We start from the raw sequence: 19,131 nt of genomic DNA on the forward strand, positions 1-19,131 counted from the left end.
TCGGATATGCAGACGTAACAATAGAAATGTATACAGCCGTGCTGTTTAGCATATACCACCTTAATGTAAATATTTCTAACAGTTTATTGGCGTTTGAATGGGATGCACGAGTCGGCAGAGTTACCTGAGAGTCCGAATTGCGGGAATAACTTTATACCAAGCTCCTTACAGACCTGTTGCCTTTCAGTGCTGATCAAAACTCAGTAAAATTAACAGTCAACACCAACCAGTCTGTGATAATGTAATCTTCTCATTAAAATAACTTGTAGTGTTTATTGATTTTCAAACACTAAACGAATCTAAAGCAATGGTAATTATTTGCGTGGATTCTTTCAAATATTAAATTAATCAGAATCAGAATCAGAATTCCTTTATTGTCCCTCAACGGGGAAATTAAAAACGTCAAATTAAACGTCATTAGTCGCGTATTTGCCATAGCTTCGCCACAAAGAGGCCCATTTAAGCTATTTTGGTATCAGTATTTATGTGCTACATAGTTATAGAATACCTCCATTTCCTTGTTTGTATGATCTTGCAGGCCTATAATAATATTACGATATTCTAACAGCAAGTGAAGGCAACGTTAATATTTCGTAAATAAAAGAATAAGTACATTCAAACCCCAAAACAGTTTTCAAAGCGACTGGAAACACGGTGTCGTGTTGAAGTTATTGAACTAATACTTTGTCAAAGTACCTGTGTTTCTCGCCGTATTGTTTTCTTGCTATTCATTCGTGAACTACATTTCCCATGGAGCTCTGCGGCATCACTTGACGTCTTCACATGACAGGCACATCAACAGTAGAGACATGTATACGGCTCTGAGCAAGTGGAGCCTGACCGGTAGAACAAGTCCAATTTACTAACGGCAACTGCTTCCAATTGAATCCAACGTGAAGAAGGGAACACTGAAGGTAGGCTGCAGCTCATTTAATGCATAGATAGTCTTCGACAGTGTATTTTAAATCCCCTTTGCATGAAACCTTATATGTGCTTACATTCTTGTATCCTGATGCAGCATTTGTACATTTACCTCAGAGGCTAACACCTCTTTGTGCTTGCTTTCTTTTCTACCTCATCCTTTTTAGTGTTCTAGTTTAGTTTAGTTTATTTACTTCGAACATGTAAAATAAATTAAAATCCTTTCTTTCCCCTTTCCTGTGGTAACTCATCCTTTTTCCCATTTGAACCTCATTCCTTCTGTTGTGTTTAACCACCTTGTCTGACATGTTTGTTTGCATTGTCAGGTACTCATGTCAGTCTCGGGTCCTCCTGCTGATGGAAATATGACGGGCTTAGTTGCAGCCACGTTCACTCCGTTCACCCCTCAAGGGTAAGTCGCCTTCATGACCCACTTCCCTTTGGCTGCTTGTTATTCTCCTCCAGTTACCCAGCATTCAGTGACGTCACGTGGGGGGTGAGATAGTGTAGAAAGTATACATTTGAAAAATGTGGCATATTCCTGTAGATCTAGAGCACTGTTATATTGTTGGTTATCATTTGCAAAAAATGTGTAGGCCTTTATTTTTTTCCCCCTGACATTTTTTTCAAAACAGTGAAATTAACCTATCAGAGATCGGACCTTATGTTGACTACCTGACAACGAAGCAAGGTGTTAATAGCATATTTGGTAAGTTTACAAGTGGATTCATCCTGTTGTTATTTTCTGTGTTCCCATATGCATTGACCTCGCTCTACATCCAGTTATTTCAGTTATGATTGTATGATCCTGTAGCGAGATAATTCATATTAAATGTTATTTAATGTTTAATAAGCGTTTATACCAGGCGGCAACCTCTGATTCTGAAAAAGTGAAGCCGTCTACGGTTAATCCCCAACCCTGTAGAGCTGTCAGTTAAACATATTGCTTCATAGTGTGTGATTTACACAATCCTTTCTTCATCAGCTTTAGTGTCATTTCTGCAAAACAAATGTGAAATTTTTCCCAATAGACAAGAATACCTTTAATTCAGCTACCTAATAAAGTGGAATGCATTTTCTTTATTTCAAAATGTTTAAAAGAAAGGCAAATAAACCTGCATGACACGTTGACCTTTACTCTTTTGATTTAATGCGTTGCTACTCAGTTAACAGTGTTTTATCTAATCTTCCTGGCAAAATAGAAACATTTAGTTGCAAGCGTCGGTTGTAACCACAGCGTGAACAGCATCAGAGAGGTCAGATAAGGGTGATGATAGAAAACCTGCCATTCCACACTTTTCTCAAACCCAATGAGTCATCGCAGTTCCTGCTAAACTATTAACGCTCCATTTCCAAACTCGTTTCTCTGAGAATGTTTATGCCTCGTTTTTTCCTCACTGTCATTTGGCTGCATAACCGCTCATTACCCTTTCCTCTTATGCCTATGTACTAGGGCTGGGCGGATATCCGGTACGGCTAAACCGGTTTAATGTATGCACAAACCAGCATTTATCCTTATGACACATTCTGGAATATTAAAAACATCAGCTACCTGTGCCAAAGGCCTCACAGCACTAAATTAACGTGTCTTTCATTAATAACAAGCAGCAATAATGATTCAAATAATATTGGGATTATTTATAAACGGATCCGGAGCAGTGTCCGTCTCTCTGGTTCCACAAAGCCGGATGTTTTGTAGAAAAAGACACGTGACGCCGCAAAGCACAGTCCCATCTTCTGTGTAAAAAAAACTAATTTATCACTCGGGACGGTCTGCTATGGCAAGTGTGACGCCTAGTGGGAAAGGTCAGTATAGAGTGGCGAAGTCCCGCCTTTCTATCTCTGGTACGGGACCTCAATATGAATTCCTGATGCATGTATTCCTCTGGCGAGATCGAGATTATTTTCTGGTCCCGTTTGAATCGTGCCATGAATTTCACATAATGTTGTTTGTGTTTTTTAAAGATAATTTTTCATGCAAAAAAAAATATGATTTATGGCGAAGAAGTTTGATAATGGTAGGTTTTGTGTGAACTACAGCTCGTCGCTGCTCTCGGCGTGAATGATATCTGTCAGTTTGAGCGATTCCTCGTCTTCTCATCAGACGGGAAGCGAAAGCATGACCAGCCGTACCTGCTGGAATGGAACATTCAGGAACATCTTGGTTTGATTGGCACTGAGTCGCTGGGAGAAAGGGAGATGACGTGACATCACATGTAGTCTTTCTCATTGTGTTTTCTCTACAGCCTTAAACTGAACAATTGCACAATAAACAGTCAAAATCTTGATGTGAAAAATTGTCATTTAAATCCACAAACAACATATTTCTAATTCGGGGAATATAACAACTGGGACCAGCAAATAATTATATTATCTGCATTGAGACCCATACATTTTTTACCATCTCAGAGGTCACATGGGAGTCTAGAGGAAGGGGCGGGGCTTCACCACTCTATAACCTGTTCGGTTCGGTCTTTGGTTTAGTATCACACCGGTTTGAAAGTGTTTAAACCGGCCTAAGCCTTGTCATTGGATATGTTTTGCTTTGTTGTGTTTCCTTTATTCTTTGTGGGTGACTCTACTACAATGTATTCTATTGTGTTGAGATTCATTGGATCCAGAGATGTGCTTTTGTGATGTGTGAGTAAGACGAGCCTTTCCTTCCGTCCAGTGAACGGCACCACCGGAGAGGGCATGTCTCTCAGTGTCGCCGAGAGGAAGAGCCTGGCTCAGGAATGGTGTCAGAAAGCCAAGGCCAAGTGAGTCATCATCACACAGCGTTTCTGTCTGGAGATTTGCCCGGCCGTCGGGTCCGATGCAGCGGGAACAAGTCGAACGTTTCTGTCTTTTGTGCTCGTCTCCACAGAAGCGTTCAGGTGATCGTGCACGTCGGCTGCCTGAGCCTTAAAGACTCCCAAGAACTGGTGAGTTGCCTCATTAACCAAAATGCACGGCACCCGAGAGGAGCAGAAGGTGTGTTTCATACAGGAATATTACTTGTTATTAACTAGACTTACTGCAGTGATTCTGGCTTATTTTCAGAAAAGGTTTAATTGAGTCTAGTTACCATGGAAACCTACTCCTATCCCAGACTATAGGTCCCAGTCAGGCTGCTAAACCATGACACTATAAAGGAGTTGAGTTTAAAATCAAAATTCAGTTCATGTATTTTTTTTGTCATCACATTAATTCGTTTTATTAGAAGAACATATTCATTTCCACTCTAAATGTCACATTTTTGAAGTCGTGTTCATTCCTGGAGCTTCTGATGATGAAGTGTTTTAATATATTTTTATGGCGGATGCAGTTTCACTCGGCGTGTCGTGTTCAGTCAGTGATGTCCCAAATTTTTCAAGGCTTTCGAGTCGACATCTACTTTCATTCAGTGAATGCATGTGAAGACAACGACAGAATAGTAAAGACAAGTCGGGAAAGGGAGAGACCCATCACAAAAAACACATGTTTTGTATTTTACTCTGTTGGCAAACGGTCTAGAAGATGCTTTTGATCCAGGAGACCTGATCCTCCAGTTTCTCTGAAGGATTTCATCTGCATTAAAGAAATAGACAGGTTTTGTTACCATTCAATAGTCATGCTCGCTGATTCCCCCTTTTTTGGGTGCTGGCTTCATCGTAAACGGACAGATGTGAACTTGGTATCAGTCTTCAGTGCATAATAAATAAATATATCCACTATAGTACACAATGCCTTCGTTTTCTCAGCCCTTCAACGTTCATGTTCCCTCCAGGCCAGCCATGCAGCACAGATCGGGGCTGATGCCATAGCAGCCATCGCCCCCTTCTTTCTCAAGCCCAAAACTGCAGGTATGTGTTGGTGTTGGTTTCGAATGCAAGTTCACGCACGCTGAAATCACACTTTTCACACGTTTCCCTCCCTCTCCTCCTGCTCCAGACGCACTGAGGTCCTTCCTCCAGGAAGTGGCTTCGGCCGCCCCTGACCTGCCCTTCTATTATTATCATATCCCAGCTATCACCGGCGTTACTGGTGAGTGCTGCTGATGATTGACACGGTGAATGTCAGAGCATCTTTAGCTGATCTTCTCCTTCCTTCAGTGTTGGCGAGGGACGTGTTGGACGGCATCGGGGAGGTCATTCCCTCCTTCAGAGGCGTGAAGTTCAGTGGAAGCGACCTGATGGACTTTGGACTGTGCGTCAGCCGGAGTCCTCCTCAGTGGTCGTTCCTCTACGGCGTGGACGAGGTCAGCTTCTTCCTCCCTCTCCGTCTTCTTTGCTCCGTCTGTTTGGTGCTGTCGCTGCTCACGTTGTGTCACATCTGTGACTCTCACCTCCACCAAATGTCCCTTCTCATTTCACCATAGCAACTGCTTGCAGCTCTGGCTATGGGAGCCCACGGAGCGGTTGGCAGGTCAGTGTGCGATCTTCCATTATGTCCCCTTTTCATTCTCTCTGCTCGACAGTTCTTAACCCGTAGATTGGTTTCCGTTTCTCCGCCTTCAGCACATATAACTACGTCGGATGTCACATCAACGAGCTCCTGTCATTGTTCCGTAACGGCGACCTCGTCAGAGCCCGGGCGATTCAGGTACGTCGTTGCTCCAACTCCTCTTTGATGCATGTTTACATACATTTCTGCTCGCTGACATCTCTGTGTAATTTCCATGATTCCAGGTCAAGCTGCAAGAGCTTCTCAGTGATGCCATTAAAATGGGTAAGCTTGTGTCACAATGTTCTCTTCAGTCATATAATACATAAGATGAATGAATATACTCTTGATGTGTTTTTTGAAACGGCCTTTTTGTCATCGCCAGGCTTTGATCTGGGAGTGAACAAGCAGCTGATGAACGTGGTGTCGGGTTTGAACCTCGGGCCTCCTCGCCTCCCGGTGACGCCGTGTCCTCTCGAAGACGCTCAGCGCATCGCTAAGAGATATACCAGCATTTTTCCTGGATGTTGATATGTACGTTTTTACTTGAATCAAACATCTTTTTACATGAATCAATCCCTTTGATTGGGAAACTCAAATACGTTAACAGATATTTTAATCACCCTTTTTTCAAAGGGAATGTGACTTTTTTTTAGTGAACTGACGGTGTTATTATCCTGTACTGTGTGAGCTAAATCAATGCATAGGTTTGAAAGTCATTTTTATTTTATAGTGTCATTTATAGTGTCATATCACAAGCAAAAGTTATATCTCAGGAAACTTTACACACCGACGAGTAGTCACGATGGCCACTTAAAAAAGGAAAGGCATCAAAGATTCACTCCTTCGTGGTTTTTGTGGTTCAGGTCCATCCATGATTCCAGCAGTGAAATTAAAATGGAACATTTTTTTTAATGGTTTTCTTTCACAGTTTTTGAGGAACTCGACCTTAGGCTGACTCCATCAGAGGGATGATTCAATTCAATTTAAATGTTATTCATAGTGTCATATCACAACAGAAGTCATCTCAGGACACTTAACACATTGAGCACGACTAGAATACGCTCCAAATTTCCAGAGTCAATACAATTTCAAAGTCCCAACCTCACCCAGGGGCGTTACAGCGACAGTGGCGAATGATAACGGAGACAAAAAGGGCATTAACGCTGAAAATAAAACAGGAAAAAAGGGAATGAAAAGGTCTCTAAAGGGAGCAAAATGCACTGATTTACCCTTTGTGTTCAGTTCGGATTCATACCGTTATTTGCTTTTAAATGTACGTTTTAGAATCATGTATCAAAGGGAAATGTATTTTGTAATGACGTATTTCTGCTTTGTATTATTATAACAAATAATGACTCATTTCTTACTAATAAATGCTGCCATACTTTGGTTCACACTGATCTCCTCTCTTATGTTCCTGTGATGTTTAAAGTATCATTCTGTTGCAGACCTGCACAGACACGCTGCGTGCAGCGACGTCCTCGCCAGCGAGTGAGTCTTCGTCGTGTCGAATCACCTGGAAATCCTGCATTGTCTCCTTTTTTTAAATCCGCCTTCTCGCTCAGTGTTCACTAGCATTTCTTTAAAATGTGTGATCGTTTTCTATCCTTTATTATCTCAGTAAAGAGCGCTGTTCTAGGAGTAGAAACATGGCAGTGCAACAGGCAGGACCGGCTTTGTAGATATCAAGGACTCATTTAACCCATGTAATTAAATCTGAAGTAATTAGTTTGTTTTCTACTCACCATCATTTACAGAAACAGAGTGTAAACCGATGTGAGAAAGAAGAGCATCAGAGTTTCTTCTTTTCCTCCCCACAGCTGCGTACTGTCTCACTTTCAAACGGTTTTGCTTTTTGTGAACTCCACCTGAGCTTTTTAAAGTCACGTTGGTTCTCTAGTGGAACATCTGGATTCAAAAACAAGTGCAGTAAGTAGTCCCTCGCCTCGTTTGTGTGTGTGTGTGTGTGTGTGTGTGTGTGTGTGTGTGTGTGTGTGTGCTACATTGAGCCCATGAGGTCAAGGAAAGGCCATTATAGTGACGTTTATTGTCATCGTATCACTGCTGTCCCTGTAAGCAGCCAGCCTGTGCTGTTAGAGGCATTTAAACTGAGCGCTGTCAGACAGACAGGCAAGCAAAGCGTTCATGCCCATAACATTAGTTTCTCCCCCGAGGCTTTCTTAAATGGGCACAACAGCACATCTGCAACGCCTAAACACATGACACCACATTACACTCTGGCATTCCTGTTTCTCTTCCTCTCGTCTGCTGCTGTCCTCGGCTGACTTTCAGTGGCTTCGTTGTGGGTGGACCTGAACACACCGTGCTCCTATTAAACCTGCAGCTGGTCCAGGACTGGTGCCACGTTAACAGCAGAGTGAACTTTCAAGCATGGATGACGGTGTTTAAAGGTGTACAGAGCTTAGACCTGGAATAAGAAGTGGACGTACTCACTGTGAAGCTTCCAGTTTATTAAACGGACATCGAAGAAGACTTGAAACTAAAGACTGAGACCATAAACCCATGTTTATACTGTTTATCGAGATCATAAATCAAGTGAAAAGGAGGTTAATAACTTCCATGCAATCAGACTTATTTTTGCAACCAGAGGAGTCGCCCCCCAATGGCCAGCAGAGAGAATGCAAGCGTAAGGCACCCTCCCACCACTGAGGATGCTTCTTGTGACTGAAAGTGTTGCTCAACCAGACACATACACTCTAATTAGCCACATCCACCCCCACAGTAGAGGCTAGAGTAGTGAGATGATGCTCCCCCTCTCACACTTGGCTTAAATCACTTTCAATACATGAATTCTATTCTTCTTTGTCAGCGAAGGAGCCTACGTCTACACTCTATGCCCTGGTTTCACGTTTCCTTGCAGGTGTTGCATATTCTTCTTTCCATCTGTCATTCTCCTCCTCAGCCTCCTTTCCTCCACGTCTCCTTTCCCAAGCGTCCAGTTCCTCTTATAGACAAAGGATTTAATCACAGAAGTAGTATTTGAAGGTTTTCTATTAGAATACACTATGAAGAGATACTTCTTGGCTTTTATTCTGCTCCTCTCAGTTGCTGCCATGTGTCGCCCCCAGAAAATGTCAGACAGGCAGCAGACCTGCTGTGTGGCAGACGCCGGAGGTCACTTGGCGGGGGTCTGCCGTGTCAGGACTGCAGCCTGTGACAGTGACGCCACCTGACTCACCCTAAAGTGACAAGACTGAGAGGTTGTGAAAGGTCTGGGGAAGTTTCTCTCTTTATCTCTCAGCAGCCCACCCATAGGAGGAGACTTTGGTCCCAGAGTTGTTATTAGCTGACGCTGTCACACCATAGTTATGGGTGCAGACTGCGTATTAGATGTATGATCATTTTTTAAATGTGCTTATGTCCATGTGTTTGGAGAACATTTCGCTGGCCTTCGTGTCTGGAGTTAAAGGATGCTGCACGGTCCTGTCTCTTGTTTTAAATATAGTTGTATCGGTGTTTTGTATAGCTATAATAAAGATGACATAATGTTGCTGTTTAAATAAAATGGGTTCAATACCAAAAAGAAAGATGGTTCTCACTGAGACTTTCCCCAAAGGGACCAATGCTGCCCTCAGCTGGATACATCTTGCACTTACAACTAATAGATAAAGGACTTATTTTGAATTAAGGTTGCTCCATGGCATAAAGGACAATAACGGATTAGTGGAGTAAGAGTGATATGATTCTGTGCAATAAGCAGGATGGAATTCAAAGGTTGCTTCTCTGATTAAAATCAAGCATTCGTGTTATGTGTACTTACATATTTGCAAAAATATTATTTAAGATTCTTGTCAAATAAACATTCTGTAAATGATTTAACACATATGGTGAAAACAAATATTCTTTTTCTTTTTTTAAATCACAAAACTTCAATTATGATCAATTAATTATGTAAATGTTCCTTTATTTGATCTTTATTCCTTTAATTAATTATTGACATTGGAAATAGTAATCAGTTAAAAAATAAATAAATACAGTCTTAACTCAAGGTCCCGTTATTAGTTTTTTGGTTCCTGATGCTCTTAGTCGCACCTTATGGTCTTCATCAGTGGATGGAGATGGATTTATTTGATGACCAGGACGTCAAATAATGTAAATTATACATTATAATTGCACATGGTGTATGAGGACGATGATGATGATAATAATAATAATAATAATAATAATAATAATAATAATAATAACAATAATAATAACAATAATAATAATAATAATCCTAATCATAATAATCATAATAATACTGAAATAAAGCCAAGCACGAGGAGTCACTATATTATTAAGGTGTCCAGGAAAAAGTGACACGGAACGGTGTTTGTACTCCCCTTCGCTTCCGCATAGGGAGAGGACGGACCTATTTGGCTGTGACACGCAAAGCGCTAGAGTTTCCGGCCAGCTCAGCGCGTCAGCCCTGTGGTGTTGTCAGTTCACAGCCTCGTCAGACGCGGACACCGGCCCCCCGTTAGCAGCTAGCAGGCAGCAGAACCCGGACAGCGCGGAGACATGGTGCTGCTGACGATGATCGCCCGGCTGGCGGACGGACTACCGTTAGCCGCGTCGATGCAGGAGGACGAGCAGGTAGGAACCAAAACGGCTTCTTTTATTTTCTGCTAGCTTAGTTGTTCGCTGTTATCACTGCAGGATCCTGCTGGAAACGCCTCTAAAGGAGTGACACGTTAGCTAGCCGAGCTACCGTAGGGCCTAGCTATATATGTATTATATTATGTAATATATATATATATTATGTAATATATATATAATATAATAAAATAAAAATAAATATATAATATATGTACACAGAGCCTTTTATTTGCGTAACAACCGACGTCAGAGCGGCGTTTCACCTCTCACCTGGTCCAGATGCTGCTTCCAGTCATCCGAGCTATTGCACAACGTCACCAGTCCAGTTCAGGTCTTCATAAATATGACAAATATCCTTTTCAGGCACAAAGTCTATATATTATATATATATTTATAAAACGTGCTCTTTATGAATAAGACAGTAACACCTCGTTAAAGGCATAGTTAGATATGTTTCAGTAGGACATTTCAGATTAGAGCCAGATCAGAGATTTATTTTCACATTTTAGCTCATTTATAAGTCACAAGAAATGGTTAAAATTATTTTCAGGTATATGCTATTTTTTATTTTATTATTTTTCTTAATTATTATTATTTATTTTAATATTTACGATCATTTTTATAGTTTGGTTATTCCTTCCTGTAACATCTAAAAAAGAAAAAAAGTCAGAAAGTATGGCATTTGTTTTGACTCACTGTCAAGTTGTCGTCTCTTTGTATCCACTGTACCGTTCTCTCAATAAAAATAATGAAGAAAAAAAAAGTAATGTTCAGCATAGAGTGGCGTCAATACATAATCTGTCCACCAGAGGGCGCTGACGTGTTTATTTTTCAACTGTAACACGATCTGCTCAGTAGATGTATTGCATTTTTTAATCACCAAATTAAGGGGATTCAGAAGTTTTATGTTAAAAAATGAATATAGACAGTCAGATGCAACGTCCCTGGTTCGTTTGCATAAAAAAACAATCAAATCATATGTACAACATATGCATAAAATGTTGAAATTCATGGCATTGTGACGTGTGAAGTTGTTTCATCATGACTAACCAGGAGTCTAACACCTTTTCCTTCACTCTCTTGTTTGCTCTCGTGAAGGGAAGCGAAAAGGTTCGTTTGCGTCTCTGTGCTTGAACGTCGTACGTGTTTCTGTGACGCTACAGTGCTGCTGCAAAGATTCACGCTCGCCATCCAAACGCTGATCAGCTGCAGCATCACACTGCTGAGTCTGGCCAGTGTTTCGTGCAAAGCTGTTTATTTTCAGGGCAAGAAATTAACACCATCAAGGAACATTGTGTGAAATCTAGACTGCGGGGTAGTTGCTATTTTTTATCCGTCTTGTCAAACACTGAAGCAAAAATAAATGATTATATTTGTGTCATTTATGTCTCTTCTGGTCCTAAAATGGTGATATTTCTCTACCTGCATATGTGGCATACTAAAGTACATTTCTTGCCCTGGTTAAACACATATATTATATGATTAAACACCGTATATTTTCTGCGTGAGATGGCGTGACTGACTGGTCCCGTGATTTTCGTCTGATTCAGTTGGGTCGGGACCTTCAGCAGTATCAGAGTCAAGCCAAGCAGCTCTTCAGGAAACTCAATGATCAGAGTCCCACCCGCTGCACTCTGGAGGCCGGCTCCATGTCCTTTCAGTGAGTAGGAAGCAGAGCATTATCTTCTGACACGATAAATGTCATTGTTCACATCGTTATGTTCTCCTTGCAGCTACGTTATAGAAAAGGGAGTGTGCTATCTCGTGCTCTGTGAAGCCAGCTTTGCTAAGAAGCTGGCCTTCGCTTACCTCGAGGACCTGCAGGCAGAGTTTCACGAGCAGCACGGGAAGAAGGTGCCCACGGTCTCCCGGCCCTACTCCTTCATCGAGTTTGGTAAGAAGAAAAGAAACCCACGAGCAGACTGAACAACTGGCCATTTATATGTTGTGTAATATGTATAATTGATGACACATTAATAAGGATTCTCCGATTATGATTTTTCTCTTCATTTTTTGGGGTAAATGCCGATAACGACCCCCGATCAGCTATCTGTGTTTTGTTTTTTCCAAATATGAAATCATAATAAAGAAAAACATTTATTTTTACAACGGCATTCATGAAAAAACAGTAACTTCCATCTTCAAAAAGCAAGTTCCTGATGGAGAAAAGACCCTGAAAGAGGAGAAATCATGCACCACTGCCTCCAACAACTCTCTGCCCACCGCTGCATCACTTCCTTCTTTGGCAGTCTTTTTGACAATAGAGCCTCCGGGCTGATTTTGCTCTCGGTTGCATCAAATTTCCATTCCATAACTGTCGACCCACTTTTCTTACATCGCTGCTGTTGGGAGCTATGTGACCTGTCATCCCACAGTGCCTCCAATATCACTTGTATCCCATAGAAAATCAAATGCCACTCTTCTAGTTTATTATGACGCCTATTAAATCTGTCAGAGACACACAGATCTAACAGTCTACCAGGACTGTAGAACACAGAGCTGCACAACTAATCTTGTAACATTTTGAGAAAACACTCCCCAGGCTGCCGTTTTTTTTACTGTTTGTGGCGTTTGCTCCCCAGACACCTACATCCAAAAAACCAAGAAGTCGTACATCGACAGCCGGGCGAGAAGGAACCTGGGCAGCATCAACACGGAGCTCCAGGACGTCCAGAGGATCATGGTGGCGAACATCGAGGAGGTGCTGCAGCGAGGAGAAGCGCTCTCTGGTAAGTCCACGTCCTGACTCATGAACCCGAGGAGGGATGCTCCTTATTCTCACACTGTGATCCTCATCTTGTCGTCCTTTCTCTCGCCTCGTTATCCCGGTGCAGCGCTGGACTCCAAAGCCAGCAACCTGTCCAGCCTGTCAAAGAAGTACCGCAGCGACGCCAAGTACCTGAACACCCGCTCCACCTACGCCAAGCTGGCAGCCGGCGGCGTCTTCTTCATCATGCTCATCGTCTATGTGCGCTTCTGGTGGCTCTGAGGGAGAAAGGAGGGAGAGGAAGGAGGAAAGGAGGCGTTCAAGTGGAAAAGGAGCAGACACTAAGAAAACAGCCGTCACCTTTTTGACTAAAAACAGGATCCCTGCTCTTAATAAGACTTTTGCAGACATACCACCGCCCATGTTGCTCTCACCGTGTCCACGGATGTGTGATCCGAATATACATGATGTCATAATATTATTAACAATTACACAGTAATGCGCTAGCGGTTGCCCTGGAGAGTGTGTGTGTGTCTCTGTGTGTGTGTTTTTGTAGCCGATTGAAGTGTGGAGGGAAAATGAAGAAAAATGACATTTCCTGTTGTGAGCTTCCAATGCTGTATTGTACTGTAACAGGACTGATTTCATCTTGCATACCGTTTAATAATACAGAGAAAAACAACCATAACTTTAAAATTGAACCTTCATTAACATGAGAATCCCAGCTGTGATGAATCGATGGGTCTGAAACATGACGTTCGTTCTTTTAAAGTGGAATCTGCTCAGAAATAGGAAACGTCATTCAAGTAAACTGAGTTTTTTTTTAATATATTGTAGGGAACACTTTCAAAATGCTGTTTCACCTTTTGTTTCTCACCATTATGGGATGTCAGTGACCATGTAGGGGGACTGAACACAAACTGTAAGGGAGTCAGGAGAGGGGGGAGGGGAATGTGTGTATAAAGGATGGGGTTTTTTGGGGGGAGAGAGCAGGGGAGGGGCATTTAAAGATGCTAAGTTTGATATTCCGTGCATTAATATAGGAGCAAACAACGAGCTATGTAAATATAAACATATAGTGGAGTAATGGCGTCCTGACCAAAGAATGAAGTTCCCTCTGTGTGTGTTGTATCCAAGCTTCTCTGTGCTCTGTTTACAAAGCCAGTCCGACCACGAGTGTGTGCACCTTTTTAATTTCACTCATCCAAATATATCTTTCAGCCTTCCCTTGCAAGATGATTTAGAATCAAATAGTTAAAAAACACATTGGTTTAGCACCGTGAGTCGTTTCCATCACAGTGAACTAGCTAATATAATCAACGGGTCAATTATTAGAAACCCAGAATATTAACGAATAATACTTAAATGAAATGATCATTTGTGTGCACTCCCTCCCTCAACTGACCTCCACAGTGAATCCACACCCTCCATACGCTTCCTGTACGCCTCTGTAAGATGTCTGGCTGGGTCCCTTTTTTATTTTGTATAAAGTTTTATGTGTAGACTCGAATCTAAAAGTGGATTCCGGCCTGAGAGACCCGGGTGCTGACGTGTGGAAAGGAAACCTTCTCGTTTTCTGTTCTGTTTGCTATCGATGAATAAAAATAGTTTGCACTTCCTTTCTGTCAGAAGAGTTGAACTGATGATTATCAGCAGATTTATCTGCGAATAAAGAAACCTGCGTTGTAAAGACGAGGGGAAAGTCTCATGGTTTATATTATAAACCTGTTGCTAGGCGATTGAGATACAAACTAACACAGGAACCTGCTATTTCAACACAGCAGCTAGAATGCTATAAACTCTCATTTAAACCGTCTGAGAAACATTAATTATGCAAAAGAAAAACAGGACAACAGCTCCTTTACAGAAAACATGACTTAAAACAAAAATCAACACCAACGTGTGAGAAAGAAACAGTGACTCAGACGGCCTTTCCAGGTATTTTCCAGAAAAACTTTTGACTTTCCCCTCGTGCTCTTTGATGGTGTCTGGTGATACCTCTCTTCACCAGCAGGTGGAGTGCTTTTCTCACTCTTTCACTGGGAGAGAGATGGGGGAAAAAAGAGGCTTAAAATCTGACTTGCAAATTCTGCTGGTGACTCAAAACCATAGGTTAGTCTTAAAGGATGTAGATTAAAGCTTCTGGGCTTTTTTTTTTTAGAGAATGAGCGAAAGAAGAAACCAATTCTTGCAGGTTTCAGGCGCATACAGAAAATGCAACAACTGCAGGCATTGTAAGCTCAGTGAACAGCAGGCCGACTCTTCCACTTGACGTAGAACAGGAAATGTCATAGACAGAGAGAGAGAGACATAGAGAAGCAGCAGGGTAGCGTGCCAGAGAGAAACCACAGGGCACAGGCTAACCTTTTCACCTCTCAAGGGAAGTGGGTAGCCTATTTGTGACTTTGGCTTCGGTTCTGATCAACTTTTATCTGTCTCTGTAATCCCGGTCCAACAAACAAGATTGACTTTTTATTGACTGTCCCTACTGGTTTGTGATAGTTTTTTACTTTCAGTCTCACCTTGCATTTGTCTGGTCGTTCTCTCCAAGTTTAAACCTGACAAACACTAAGAAGACTTATATTATATATTACATTGTTTGAACCGATGGATTTCTTGTCATCTCCAACAATCGTTCCTTCCTCTGTCAAACATTTCAACTCCTTAAAATGTAAAATATCAGGATTTATTTGTGAACTTGTGAGTTCCATATAGTGAGAGAGTAAACTCTATCTGTGTGTGTGTGTGTGTGTGTGTGTGTGTGTAAATGTCACGGTGATTAAAGAGAGGACAACATACCTCTCTCTCACTCCAGCACTTTCTCTCCTTCCTCTGCAGGTTACCATGGCAGCAGCGAGTGTGTGACAGTCATGTGAAAACGAAGCTGATTGGATTAAAATACTTTGTGTGATCAAGGGTCAGGAATACGGCGCATGTACTAAACACACACACACGCTACACACCAAGTCGCAGAAAACACCAAACGCCTTCCAAACATTCGTCACCTTTGAAGAACAAAAGAGAAAAAACCCGTGCCGACGTGTTCGTCGTATTACTCTATCTTGATTAAATTTCCTGTCTAAGATGCAGACGCGACCGCAAGACTCCACTCGGCTTCTTGTGTAATCTTAAAGGAACAGGACGTTATAATGACGTGACCTTGACTTTCACCTTCAGCCACTTCGTCTCAGAGTCACCGGAACAGTGGAGCGTGCAAACGCAGGCGCCGAGAAGACAGTTTCAGTTGTGTTTCCCCACAAAGTCGCTTCACGTGAGCGTTTAAGGTTTGTTTGAGTTGCAAACTCACCGATTGTTCCGCAGCGATGCCCACTGAACGTTTGATCTCGTTAATAGGAGGCCGCCGAGGTGTTTGTGTGTCTGCTCTGGACGTGGGTGAGAAGACCTTGATCTCTGACAGGATGTGGAAAAAAATCCTCAGATCATTTAATTAACAAAATATAGAATAAAATAAAAAATCACTGGGTTAAAGACCAATCTGCCCCGAAACAACACTGAGTTCATTTGACACGTTTCTCAGATAAAACAAAACCACTCCACTATTGTTGGCCTGCTATCTGTTAGCAACGCATGTAGACACAGGATGTCAGGCTGCAGCCTAATCATAACTTTGAAGACAAGCCAAGATGTTCAAACAGGATTTACACAACAATATTGCAACAAACCCCGCCCCCGCTGCTATGTTTGCTAATATTTAATGTGTCATGTTTGTTTTGTTTTCACTCTTTTTGTTTTCTTTCCCTCATAAATGCACCATGTTTTGTTATTTTAGTTGTTGTCTGCATCATATCTGTCACATCACTACTGTTTGTTTTTGTCTTTGCACCAAGAAAATGTTTTAAAAAAATGATTAATATTTAAAAAAATAAAAACAAATGTGTCACATATCCAAATATACCCAGAAATACACCCACCAGGGTACATATACCTTTAAAAAGTGAGACAAAACACATGAATTTGACCAACCTTTGACTGAATCTCTTATTATGAAACTATAACTTCTGATATAAAAAACAAAAACAACACGTTCCATCCGATATCTAACCTGCTTCCCCGTCTCTCAGCCTTCATCCTCGTCCCTCAGACTCCCATCACAGCCAATCAGAGCAAAGGGAAGCTGGGAGACGGCAGCTGTACGGCAGAGGAGAGGGTCATAAAAACGCAGAAGGCCGAAAGAGGAACTCAAGGGACCCGGTGAGTTATTGCCCCCCAAACGTACACACCGGGTCCTGGGAACTGGGAACTTCTCACATGGGGGGGTCGGTGTGAAGTGTTTTCCACAGGCCTGGACCTGCTCTGCACTCTGTGTGTTCTTTATCACCTCATCACAGACCAATGAGGACTCGCCGTCATAACACTGCATGAGTCTATTTAAAAAAAGGGCAGACCTTTAACTCTGTAATAAAACCGATTATTGTCCCCAGCAATAAATATATATATATATAGAATATCTCATAAACAAAAGCAGGATTCTGGGGTTGACTTTATTTGTCACTGATTAATATTTAACATAATATACAGAACGGGTTTAAGCTGTCTGTCTCTCATTTCATCTCACATGTGTCTCTCTCCATTTCTTCAAACAGATAACATTGTTGGTTTATTAATAGTGCTGTATCTGACACACACACACACACACACACACACACACACACACACACACACACACACACACACACACACACACACACACACACACACACACACACACACACACACACAATGTGCGGAGCTTGTGAGAAAGTGAGGGCTCGAGTGTGAATTCCAGCCATGCCTGTCTTTTAGCAGCTTGTGAATTTATGATACAATTAACCCCGGCAGATATGCCGAGCACACTCACTTTACACTCCAGAACTTTCATCACCTGAGTTATAAGACAAACGTGTGGAGGAACGCGTCACGAATCGAGCACGAAGAGAATGCTTTAGAAAACAAATGGAAACGCCCGAGATGTGGACTTTATCACGCTTCATGTTGTCCACGTTTCATATGTTTTTTTACGTCTTTTGCATCTTTACTTGAGACTTGATGACATCACACTGTTTTAAACCTGTAATCCTAATATATTTTGGTATCATCTCCTGCTGTTCTCATCCCATCACTGTGGCTGATGAGTTCGACCTACTGCCCCCCCCCTCCCTTTGAGGTTCAACCGGCCCGTCGGTATTTGTGTGTTTATGTTTTGGCGAGTGCACGAGCGTGCATATGCTCTTGAATGCTCGTCCCCTAAAATATGCATGCATGTTGAGACGACCTTGGGTGGGAGTGGGCAGGACTGAGTCTGCCCTCGCTGAGACCTTTTCACGAATCCAAATATCACCAGCGGTGGATTACATGCGGTGGTCACGAGTGTCGACCTCAGACCCTCCATTACTAAATCAGTCCCGCCGACTCCCACCATCCCAACATGCCTCCACCCTCGAAGCAGTTAACGACAAGTGTCACCGCTCCGTCTTCAACTCGGCTGAAGGCTGTTCTCCTCACATCTGTTGCAACATACTTCAGATTTTAGGTTGCATAAGAGTCATGTGGTCATTTTGATTTAATCTGATCATCATTTCCACATTAAATTAAATTCATCATACCAATTGTGACTTCCTCCAAGCTGACAATTGGTGGCACCACACTGGCCAGATAATGTGATTCCTATCAGGCTTTGTGTGAACATGATGAATCCCCAGAAGTCTTAGTTGCAGCTTCATATTTGCTTCCTGCACAGAGAGAGTAAATGGTTATTCATCCCTGAAGCACAGATTTAGAGGATTTAGGAATGTTTGCTCTCCTCACATGAAAATCGTGCATGCATGAGTGCATTGTGTGTGTTTTAGCGTATTCTAAATCGGTTTCATAGTAATTGCATCAGCGTTTCCTCAGGTATTAAAAACGATTGTGTTGCCGTGTCTTTCTAGTCGCTGCTCAAACCGGAGTCACATCTAAACCGTGCATAAACATCCGAAACCTGTTTCAAGATGGTGCACGGGTAATTGAGCGATGAAGCCAGTGTGCAAGGAATATGGCAATTATGAAGGGGGGGGGGGGTTATATATGTGGGTGTGGAGTATAAACCGTGCAGAAACCCAGATGACACTGCTGGGGGGCCGTTATTTTCCCACAGTGCAATATAAATAGCCTCCTAGTGTGGGGTGATGGCGGGCAGGCGAGGGGCACCCGAGGGAGGATCCCGTCCACACACGATGACACATTCCGGTCCACCTGAGCCCCCGGGTCACTTACCTCCCCCCCCCCACCTCACACCTTTCCTTCATCACCCGTTTCCTCACCTCCCCGCCCACTCCCCCTTCTCACCTCATCAGGAGATCCTTGGCGTTCGGTCACATCGGGCCCTCACGCTCGCCGACTCGCCACCTTTTGACCACTGTGGAACGCCATGACGCACACACTCACTGGTCCGCACCAGCTTGGTTTTCTCACACCAACGGACTCACTGGAAGCACTGCGAAACACTTCATATGCAGAAA

General features: G+C 42.5%; 2 protein-coding genes across 2 annotated transcripts; both read left to right on the forward strand.

Moving 5' to 3' along the window:
* The first annotated feature begins 439 nt into the window (after positions 1–439).
* npl (N-acetylneuraminate pyruvate lyase (dihydrodipicolinate synthase)) lies at positions 440–6,728 on the forward strand. Its single transcript, XM_084011882.1, has 12 exons — positions 440–914; positions 1,248–1,333; positions 1,557–1,630; positions 3,593–3,680; positions 3,788–3,845; positions 4,670–4,745; positions 4,834–4,926; positions 4,995–5,140; positions 5,261–5,307; positions 5,400–5,484; positions 5,571–5,610; positions 5,711–6,728. The coding sequence occupies exons 2-12, from the start codon at positions 1,254–1,256 to the stop codon at positions 5,854–5,856; spliced, it is 933 nt and encodes a 310-aa protein (XP_083868008.1). The 5' UTR covers positions 440–914; positions 1,248–1,253; the 3' UTR covers positions 5,857–6,728.
* A 3,029-nt stretch (positions 6,729–9,757) lies between these two features.
* On the forward strand, positions 9,758–14,252 carry sec22bb (SEC22 homolog B, vesicle trafficking protein b). Its single transcript, XM_084011930.1, has 5 exons — positions 9,758–9,924; positions 11,478–11,587; positions 11,661–11,821; positions 12,510–12,656; positions 12,762–14,252. The coding sequence occupies exons 1-5, from the start codon at positions 9,850–9,852 to the stop codon at positions 12,914–12,916; spliced, it is 648 nt and encodes a 215-aa protein (XP_083868056.1). The 5' UTR covers positions 9,758–9,849; the 3' UTR covers positions 12,917–14,252.
* The last annotated feature ends 4,879 nt before the right edge of the window (positions 14,253–19,131 follow it).

The sequence above is a fragment of the Eutrigla gurnardus genome, assembly GCF_963514095.1.
Source record: "Eutrigla gurnardus genome assembly, chromosome: 6".
Taxonomy (NCBI): Eukaryota; Metazoa; Chordata; class Actinopteri; order Perciformes; family Triglidae; genus Eutrigla; species Eutrigla gurnardus.